This window comes from Montipora capricornis, chromosome 3 (genome assembly GCF_036669925.1).
Source record: "Montipora capricornis isolate CH-2021 chromosome 3, ASM3666992v2, whole genome shotgun sequence".
NCBI classification, from domain to species: Eukaryota; Metazoa; Cnidaria; class Anthozoa; order Scleractinia; family Acroporidae; genus Montipora; species Montipora capricornis.
Window position 1 is genome coordinate 72,956,107 of NC_090885.1, and position 10,000 is coordinate 72,966,106.

At 38.4% G+C, this 10,000-nt stretch overlaps 2 protein-coding genes across 2 annotated transcripts in view; one reads left to right on the forward strand and one right to left on the reverse strand.

Annotated features, from left to right (window-relative positions):
* The first annotated feature begins 487 nt into the window (after positions 1–487).
* Positions 488–9,115, forward strand: LOC138044000 (mitoferrin-2-like). The gene is made up of 4 exons (XM_068890571.1): positions 488–1,424; positions 3,565–3,787; positions 7,226–7,282; positions 7,692–9,115. The coding sequence occupies exons 1-4, from the start codon at positions 1,308–1,310 to the stop codon at positions 8,234–8,236; spliced, it is 942 nt and encodes a 313-aa protein (XP_068746672.1). The 5' UTR covers positions 488–1,307; the 3' UTR covers positions 8,237–9,115.
* An 862-nt stretch (positions 9,116–9,977) lies between these two features.
* LOC138043999 (suppressor of fused homolog) overlaps positions 9,978–10,000 on the reverse strand; it is a 9,776-nt gene continuing 9,753 nt past the window's right edge. The window contains exon 10 of the mRNA XM_068890570.1: positions 9,978–10,000. This exon is cut by the window's right edge and continues 1,239 nt beyond it. The gene's annotated coding sequence lies outside the window, so the exon portion shown is untranslated.

Here is a 10,000-nt window from a genome sequence, read left to right on the forward strand (position 1 = left end):
GATTCTTTGCGCTCTCAATCTGTCGGCTATATTGTGTTAAATTTGGCAAAAAGCCGTATATGCAGACTCACCATGGTCAGTATTGGATGCACAGAGCAAAAATTCCGCATTGCTCGTACTTGCCGTTGGCTATTTTTGTCTGTCAGGGATGACTCGGGCTGATACAAAATTCCGATTTCTTGTCCACTCGTAAAACGAAGTGTATCTTTCAAAGATATAAATAAGAAACAACGGCGAAAAAGGAAACCCATGACGAAATATTAGTAGTTTTTGTAGCGACAGTGATCGTTTATTTTTTTGCAAGGGCTGAGACAAACCTAGCAAAGCATCAGTGATCCTTTTTCGGATCACCCCAAAGAAACGCACCCTTAGATTCTTGTAAGACCTGAGCTCTTTGCTAGCTTGACAACATTACGTGTTGAGACCTGTGTGCGGTGTTGGAGTGGATCACTTCCTCGACTAACATATCTTGTCACGTCAACTTTAGGCACAATTCAGCATTGTGGTTCCGAAGGCAGTAAAATACGGGTTTCATAGTAACTAGTAAAATTAGATCCAAAGGAAAATGACAACTAGAACTGGTGGGTTGAGAGTCGGATTTCTTGTTTTTGTTTGTTTTTTTGGTGTTTTGACAATCTGTAAAGAAGATCACAGACGGAAGATCCAGTAATTGTTACAAGTTTTACAATATTTGCGCTTCAAGCTATTAGCTAACAACCAAAATATTACTGACATTTTGTTCATCATGCATAAGCATATTTTACGTTTAAAGCTTCGAAACCTCTGCGCAATTCAACGGCCAACGAATGTTAAATAAAGCTATGCCGCCTATATTTCTTTTCTCTACGTGACGCTGGAACCCTCCTTAACGGAAGACAATTCCGATAGCTTAATTACGAACTTTCAGAGTGTTGTCTGGGCTAAACATTGAAGATTTGACGAGATATCGTAGCTGTTGGGGAAAATGCACTAATTGGTTCGTGCGTGTGTGATGACTCATCGAATATAACAGTAGAGCCAGGTTAAAATAATCATCAAGACAGTTCCGTGTGCTCCAGTGTGCTCCCAGTAAAGAGTCACGTTTCTGTGTCGCGTGCATTCTTTTGCGAAATCCTTGTTTGCAATTGGACGAAAACCAAGTCACATGGCATTTGGAAACAAGCGAAGTTTGTTCAATATGGCGGGTCGCATTATTGATTGAACAGAAGTACTCTGGCAAACACGTACATATTCGACGCGACTACTGAGAGTTGAACGATCAGCAATATATTGTTTCAAAGCTGGAGTCGATAACGTTACCCTTTACCATGGAGGACTCGGAGTATGAGAGCCTGCCAACGGAGAGAGTTACAGTACATCTCGCTGCAGGCGCGCTCGCCGGAGTTATGGAACACTGTGTGATGTACCCTGTTGATTGCGTGAAGGTAAGATCAGTTTACTCTCTTCCTTTAAAGAATGATGACGATCTGACACGGATTTACTCGTTGTTGTAAAATATTCGGGTGAAATTTGTTCGCGAGATGTAAAAATAATTCAATTAGGGCTGATTCTCCGTTGCGTGAAACTGGATATTACATCATCTGTTATCTTGGAAATTGTTCATTTCTGTACGCTATTTTCGTTCTTCTGTGCATCACTGTGGGACGAGTTACTTGCCCTTTTTGCGCAATTTCATTATTTAATTGTATTAGATAAAAATAAGAATGTGTTCACGTGCACGGTACTTTTAAAATTTTAATCATCGATCATGTTATAAAATGGTAGTCAAGGCTTTGGACTTCCACCCAAATGTGTGGTGGTGTTTTTTTATCAGCAGCTATAATTATCAAGCTGTCAAGAATCGCTTCCGGGGCTACATTCTCTAAATTATATTATTGTATTTTGTTTGTCAACGTACTGAATCGGTGGACTCCTAAAAAAAAACAAACTGTTATCCAAAAGGTTTTATTTGCAGTTGTAAGAGATGACAAATTAAAATAGGGCGGTAAGTTGAGGAATTCTTTTTAGGTTGCATACCAGTTGTAGTGATGTGACTTGCCCGTGAATCTGAATATTTTTCTCCCCAGCGAGATTGAATGACATCTTATCAAGGGGGAGGGGGGGAATATCTTGTGAGACATCAGTAATTAATTGACCCTTGAGGCACATCTTGAAGACATGACATATACCACCACCCTGTTAAAAATTTCCTTTTTCAGGACAGAGCTCCTTAACATGACTTTGCCACGTAGCTTTCATGATCTCTGTGTTTTTGTTTTTGTTTTGTTTTGTTTTGTTTTGTTTTGTTTTGTTTTGTTTTCTTGGGGAGGGGGGGGGGTAAAATAAGATCAAAGCCTCACTTCATAACATCAATGGAACCCATTCTTTCATTTCAACTGGCAATGCTGGTGCGATGCTCTAACCAACTGAGCTATGAAGCCGAGGTCACAGGTTCACACCCCATTGAAGTCCTTAATTTTTCAGGCTTCTCTACACAAAGCAATATTATTGCAAACTGCAAGGATCACTTGATTTTAGATCCGTAGTTTATTATATGATTCATTTCATATATCATTTAGTTTGTTAAAGAAAAAACAATTTTGGCCCTTGGAATTGTTTAGCACCCTCAGTCTCACATGCCATACTAAGCCAACCTCACTTCAATCTAAATTAAGGTTTTTTGCTTAAATGCACAATTCAAAAGTTGTATTTAAAATTTTAAAGCAATAGGATTTCATTGTTTTTTTGTGATGCCCAGAGCTGGCAAATACTTTCTGTGGGTTTAAATTGTGTTGCAGTCTTAAAATTTTGGAACCAGTTTAACATTTGTAATCCTTTTGTTGCACACTAAGCTGAGACAAATAAAACACAATCAAAGTGCTCTGAGTGAACTCATGAATCAAACTGGTAAATGAAATCATTTTTCAGATTATGTTGATTACACAATATGAGGTTTACATATGAGATTTCCAGCTGTTTTGGTCCTCCTCCCAACGAATGCCTGGATCACTGGTTCGCGTTGTTTGTCTGTGACGTAGCACCTGTTGCAATTGTATTTTGTACTTGGCAGGCAGGCGACTTTCTGATTGGTGGAACATACAATAGCCCACTTTCGATATATCAAAATTTGGTCCTAAACAAAAGGCATCATCTCGAGGCTCTGAGGAATAAACTCATACAAATCCTTAGATTTATTCCCCAGAGCCTTGAGATGATGTTTTGGACTGAATTTTAATATATCGAAATTGGGCTATTGGCTGGACAGTGATCCAGCCATGGTGTTCGTGGAGGAAGGTGGGCACGCAAAATGGCTGGTCAATCAAGCCTATCAGAAGGGTGAAGTGTGATAATAATTTATTGCACTCTGTTTAGCAATAATACTATTGTTTGTTCCAAAACACAGGTATGCTCCACAGGAAAAAAATAACTGTTAGGAGCCAAATAATTTCTCTATTAAGCCTTTCAGTCCTGAGAGCGAGAGTTACAGATTTTACTCTAACGCCTGACAATTTTACTCCTCAATTGTGTCTGATTCAGAGATGAAATTATTGGTCGAATCTAGTCTTCAATGTATTTACCTTCCAGACAAGAATGCAGAGTCTGCGACCTCCTCCAAATGCAAGATACAGAAATATCTGTCATGCAATGACAAGTATGATGAAAAAAGAAGGACTTTTAACTCCTACCAGGGGAATGAGTATTGTTGCATTGGGAGCAGGGCCAGCACATGCTTTGTATTTTAGCACGTATGAAGCAACTAAAAAATTCATCAATGGCAACCAAACATCGTATAATCCTCTCTCCCATGGTAAGTGTGGTTTTGTAAACACTTCTTCCATTCGTTATCCTTCAAAGTGCCCAGATATACAGGTATAATAATTTTGAAATACAGTGTACCTCACAATAATGGCAATATTCACAGACGTTAAGCTCATGCTTGTAAACCTCCTGTACCACAGTTTCTTTAGAATCTAAAATTTTGCTCCTGCTATTAACTTGAGGATGGAGTTGAGACTTGTAGCTTAATTTCTCAATTACATTGTTTTGAGTGGTGCTCTGGGACTTCATTCAGATTCTTCGAAGTATTATGGACAACCACCCTCTCACTCTAAACTAGACCAAAGGAAAGTGTTCTTGCCTCATCCAAGTTCAGTTGCATTTTAGTCAGAGTGCTTTAAGCTTAAAGTACTAGCCTACTATGACAAAAGATCCTTTTTTATTTCAAAACTATGTTAACTTAACACTAAGTGGCTGAAGTTTGTAAGCTTTACTAACTTGAAAATCTTGAGAGACTGGGTTGAGAAAATGATGTGAAAGACTCGCTACTTTAAGAACGCAAGGCTTGTGTGCGCGGCTGAATTAATATGCAGCATGGGAGTTTTGGGCTGTCAGACTTTTAAACTTGTGTTTAGGATATACAGTAAGTTGCATTTTATGTTAGTGAGTAAATGAGTCAATTGATCATAGTAGCACTTTATGCTTGCACAAAGCAAAACTGTTTAGAGGAAAGGCCTTTATCTTATACCCTAACTTTGTCATATTGATCAAAGTAAGAGGAACTGACTTCAAGAAATTGATTTTAATGAGGTTCAGCTTCCTCTTTTTCTATATCTTAAACGCTGTTCATTACTTGCTAGCTAAATGTCAGTTTTACCACATGATTCATGGGTAAAAGTGAAGAACACCTCACCTCCACATTACCAACAGGTTACGGACAAGCTACCGACAGTCAGTTAGAGGCCGATAAAACATTACACAAACGTTTTGCTACTAAAACGACAAACTTCAAACTTGGATTAAACTGAAATGATATCATTCATCAAAAGGGTTTCAATCGCCCTATAGTTCATTGTGAACTGGCATGTAATTCTATATTATGTATGTCTTCACAATGCTAATGTTCGTTCTTTCTATTATAATTTATAAAATAATTAGGATAGTACGCACGCTCTCATTGGTCAATAGCTGTGTTTAGATGAGAGTATGGAAACACGTCTGTCACATCACACAAATTTTGATTGGTTATGTAGTCAGACGCGCATTTTGATTGGCCGCGTTTTGATCAACTGCCCTGAGTGATTAGATAAGGCTATGGAAACACAGAAAATGTCCTCTATTGCTTAAGTAGTACACAAGAAAATCAGTAGATATACACCTTATTCCAAAATGGCCGTCATTTAAATATTCTTTTGTTTTTATTCAAATTAGCTCTTGATGCCTCATTCTTGAGCTGAAAATTCAAAAGAATATTTTGCCTTGAACGAGGAGGCATCAAGGTCTAATTTCAATAAAAACAAGAGAATATCTCAATGGCGGCCATTTTGGAATAAGGTGTATTAATTGAATAATTTTCATTTATTCAAGAGGCGAAAGATTATTAGTGAAACAAAGAAATGAAATCCAGTAATTTTGATTGTGTATTCTCTATGAACTTGTTCAGGTGATGATTGATTTAGCGTGTGCTGCTAAATAGAGGACACACTGTCTTGGTGTATTGGTCAGGACTTTACATCTTTTGGTAGCTCCTAAAGGAGCTGTTTGTTGTTACACTGAGTGAACTTACTTGAGAGGGCAGAAATCGGCCATACTAGCCAATATGTTCTCGAAGTGGTCGCCTCGGTAAATCTTCCGCCTGTTGAACTCATCCAGATATCGTGGTAGTTGGCTTTGTAGAGTTCCATTCATCGCCTTTAACTTCCTCTTCACCTGACTCTAGAGACCCTCTATGGTGTTTGTGTGAGCGCCTGCGGTGTATGGATCGACAGTGTTCCCTGAATAATTTACCATGATGTGGGTGTAACCAACGTGGTTCAGGTTGAAGTATGGTGAAAACTCGTCTGAGATTATTGTGGTTCAGGTTCTACGAACTGTTTTATCAGTCCCGTTACTAGGGTTGCTCTTGTTCTGTTTGGTACTCGGAAGGTGAGAGCCCTGCCACTGCCTCTTTCAACCATGCCAAAATCCCACGCACCTCTAGAAATCTCTCCACAATTGTACTTGTGTTTGTGGCCAAACATTGAATCGTCAATCTCTTCAGTCTTTCCTCTCCTGCCTAACTTGATGTTGCCGTGCAGGATTTTCAGGGAGCATTATGTCTCTGACTTTCCAAAGTACCGTAACAACCGTAGGGAGAGACATTCCAGACAGCAACGACACCTTTTTGTTGGCTGACAGTTGGCCACCTGTCGGTCAACCATTGGCCGACAGGTGAGTGACAGTCGACTGACTGTCTGTGGAGGTGAGCTGTTCTTCACTTTTACTGGTTCATGAGTCTGTAAAAGTGTTATGTGCAATAGAAAGAGTATGTTAATCATGGAACTAACCAGGGAACAATGTAGAAGTGCAGCAATTATTTATCACTCATGCTCTCCTTTTGTTTTTTCATCATTTAATCAAGGATATTGCTTGACTAACAGCTTCACATGCAGGGCACATGTAGGTGCAGTTATGTTATGCTGGAGTTGTTCAGTATTGTACTGCAAGCAGTGTTCCAGATAAGAGGAACATCTCACGTCAAAAACTTGCCATGGACACCCCGTCACATTGACCCACACTTGGCTCCTTCAGATTCTCCTCTTCAAAACCTTATTCAGAATGCTGGGAGAGTTTTTGATTTTCGTGTTAAGGAATGGGTTGATTATCACAGTGACTGCTTCACTTTAAAAATCAGATATAGTTTTTTAGTTTTAATGACAATTTAACATTCCATTCTCTGCCTGGTACATACAGTAGAGCTTTTACCACATTCTTCGTAAGTTTGCCTGTGGGATGGGGCAGTCTGATTGTCACAATTATCATTCCACAAACCTTCGGAATCAACGATCCGAGTGACTGTGGTTATCCCAAGTACTGTTTTTTGTGACCAACGTCAGTGGTTATTTTTGTCAGTGGTCTTCAGAGTCAAGCAAAACCACAAGTTTGTCTTGCTCTAATTAAGACCTTGTCTTCCAAGCCAAGCAAAGTAAGCTTTTAATCACTACACTGTATTCAACTACTGAGAAAACTAAAGAACAAAGGTTGCTGGGGGGGGGGAAGGGCAGATCGTTAAGTTAGTTGTTTTAGACCATCGGAAATAATTTCCAAGTTCCAAGCTACCATGATTCATGTGCGATAACGTGGCATATAAACAACATTGGACGACTCCAAACAGGATTTGAGTGTATGAAATGTCAAACATGTCCAGAAATGCTCATTTTTAAAATATACCATTTTGTGGGCTCTAACTTCTCTGCTTTTGATCTTCTAGGCTTGGCTGCCATCTGTGCAACAGTATTTCATGATGGTGCAATGAATCCAATAGAAGGTGTATCCAGTTATTATTACTGTATTTTCATTATCACTGTTGATATTGTTTGCTACTTACATAAATATCTGATTTTAAGATACTGGTAGTTAAATTTATTAATCAATGTTTTTTAGACTTAAATGATGTTTTGAAGCCAAATTTTATGGATTGTTACAGACACTGAAATTTCCAAATCTAGTCTCCAAATTCCCTTCTTCAATGTGACTCTATAAAACTAAAACCTTTGCTTGAAATGCAAATTTCAAACTCTGTTCGTGAATGGGTCCAATCACAGAATTAATGTCATTTGTATGGACAGTAGAACACACAGGTTTCCAGCAGCAGCTGGTGATGTTTGATCCAATGTATCCTAAAAATAAACATTGATACTAATGTGTTTTGTCTCCCCTGTTGATTAAATATACAGTAATAAAGCAAAGAATGCAGATGTATGGAAGCCCGTACAGAGGAGTTCTTCAATGTATGCAGTGTATACTTAGGGATGAAGGATTGCAAGCGTTTTACCGTAGCTACTCAACCCAACTATCCATGAACATTCCTTTCCAGTGTTTGCACTTCACTGTCTACGAGTTTGTACGAGAGACACTTAATCCAACAAAAGGATATGATCCTAAAACACATCTTCTGGCAGGTGCAACCGCAGGAGCGGTCGCGGCTGCATTGACTACGCCTCTTGATGTGGCAAAGACTTTACTTAACACCCAGGAAAAGGGTGCTGTTGCTATTGTTGGTAAACACGAGGGGCATGCTGTTTTTGTGACTGGTATGGTTACAGCATTTCGCTCCATCTATAGATTGCAGGGCATCTCAGGCTATTTTCAAGGACTACGAGCCAGGGTGCTCTATCAGATGCCCTCTTGTGCAATTTGTTGGTCAGTGTACGAGTTCTTTAAACATTTTCTACAATTTTCTGAAACAGACAGCGAGTATGAGCTCACAACACCAGTTTGAAAAGTGACAAGTATGTGGCAAAGTCTTACGGAGAAATGCTTCAGCCAGCTTGCCCAAAATAATGGTACCAGTAGCAGTTCTGACATCTTTCAGTAGAAAGCTCACAAGAAAGGTTCAAGGGCGTCTTTAGTTAAAATGCTGTAGTGAATTAGAAGCAAAGAGTGAATTCTCGTCAGCAGTGTGATCTGGCAGTTTTCAAGTCTTTGTAGTAGTATTAAGTTAAAACTAGTACTGCGATTCTCCCAGGGAAAGAACAAAAATTGGCTTCATAGACTTGTGCTGCTTCCCTAACCTCTCATGGCAAATAAATCACAGAGACAATTAGGATCAGCACCCATGACCTCATATTACTAATTTTAGAATTTCATTTATCATCTCAGTCATAGCTGTTTTAAGATTGTCAAAGCAGTGGAACAAAGAGATGAGAAAAAGAATAAATAGTTGTAGCAGAGCTCAGATTTAGGCCACATATCCTCCAAAATAACAAGGCCTGTACTTTTTTGGTGCCAAAACTGTTCAGAATAATTTATTTTGGTTTAATTAAATTGCATAGCTCATCACAGAGATCCTTTTCACTGCATTATTTAGGAATTCTGCTAAGTATTGCCACCACATGTTTTAAACGTAGATTTTATAATGCCTGTGTGAAAAGTAGTAAGATTTTTAATCTATCTGTGCACTCTGTTTAGTTAATACTGTTTTCTGTTCAGAGATGAGAGCGCTGATAAAAAAACAAAAACATTCTTGTCACAGGTTGAAATCATAATTTTTTGTATAGCGTAAATTGAAAACTTGTGTGCTCAAAGAGCTTGATGTAAGACTTTCCTTCAAAAAAAGGTGGAGCACTTTTGGGAAGTAGAATAAAAAGTGAAATTGAACAAATATTTGTTGTACTCTTTATTATTGTAGTCTATGATTAACATCAACCCATTTAATTAAATTAGGGATATTTACTTTTGGCCAGTTTCTGTAGTCTATGATTTATTTGTGGAGAATATGAATGCAAAATGGTGAAAGAAATTGACATTGCAAAATCACAGACTTTCAAAAACATGACTATATGAATACCTGTATGTGTTGTAATAGGCCATTTCCGAGTTCATGTCTGCCTCCTCTTCAAAGCGAGTCTAAGTGCAAAGTTTTTGTGATGTTAATTAGTTCTACTTTACATATGAATGAAAACTAATTTTCATAAGAAAAACTTCCCACTTAGACTCGCCTTGAATAGGAGGCAGACGTGAACTCCGAAATGGCCTATTTACACCAAAACACAAGGGTCTGTCCCTTCCAATGCAAGATCTTCTGATGCATGCAGTGTTTATGGGGCAAGTTATGATGGACAGGAATGTTTACTGTCTGTTTGCTGGAAGATTACAGTACGTCTACTCATTTTCACGTAGCATTTTTTCTTGGTTATAAAAAGATACCTTAGTTTTTGTCCAGGATGTGATTTGAACCAGTGATCTTCTGTACATTAAATTTTGTCCAGTGAGATATCAAACTGAGGCAACTTATTGGAAGTAATAATAATCCTCACTGGCCTGGAAGAGAGGTCCAAAACGAACCTCCTTTCTTTGAAATGTTACATTTTCTTTATTGTATGCCATGTATGAGCACTTTTGATTTTGTGTTGAGGAGCTCCATAAATCTTTGGGAGAAATGTGTAGCTCATCTGATCCCAAATTTTGTAATCCCTGATTACATTAACAATGTTTTATGGCATATCATGAAACCAGTTAACAGTATTTGAAGGTGACTTCTTTG

What these genes read in the sequence shown, in the direction of transcription:
- LOC138044000 (XM_068890571.1), top strand. Translation starts at nt 1,308, where the DNA reads ATGGAGGACTCGGAGTATGAGAGCCTGCCAACGGAGAGAGTTACAGTA. An exon ending in ACCCTGTTGATTGCGTGAAG is followed by an intron (nt 1,425 to 3,564) that starts GTAAGATCAGTT and finishes TTTACCTTCCAG; the next exon opens with ACAAGAATGCAGAGTCTGCG. An exon ending in GTATAATCCTCTCTCCCATG is followed by an intron (nt 3,788 to 7,225) that starts GTAAGTGTGGTT and finishes TTGATCTTCTAG; the next exon opens with GCTTGGCTGCCATCTGTGCA.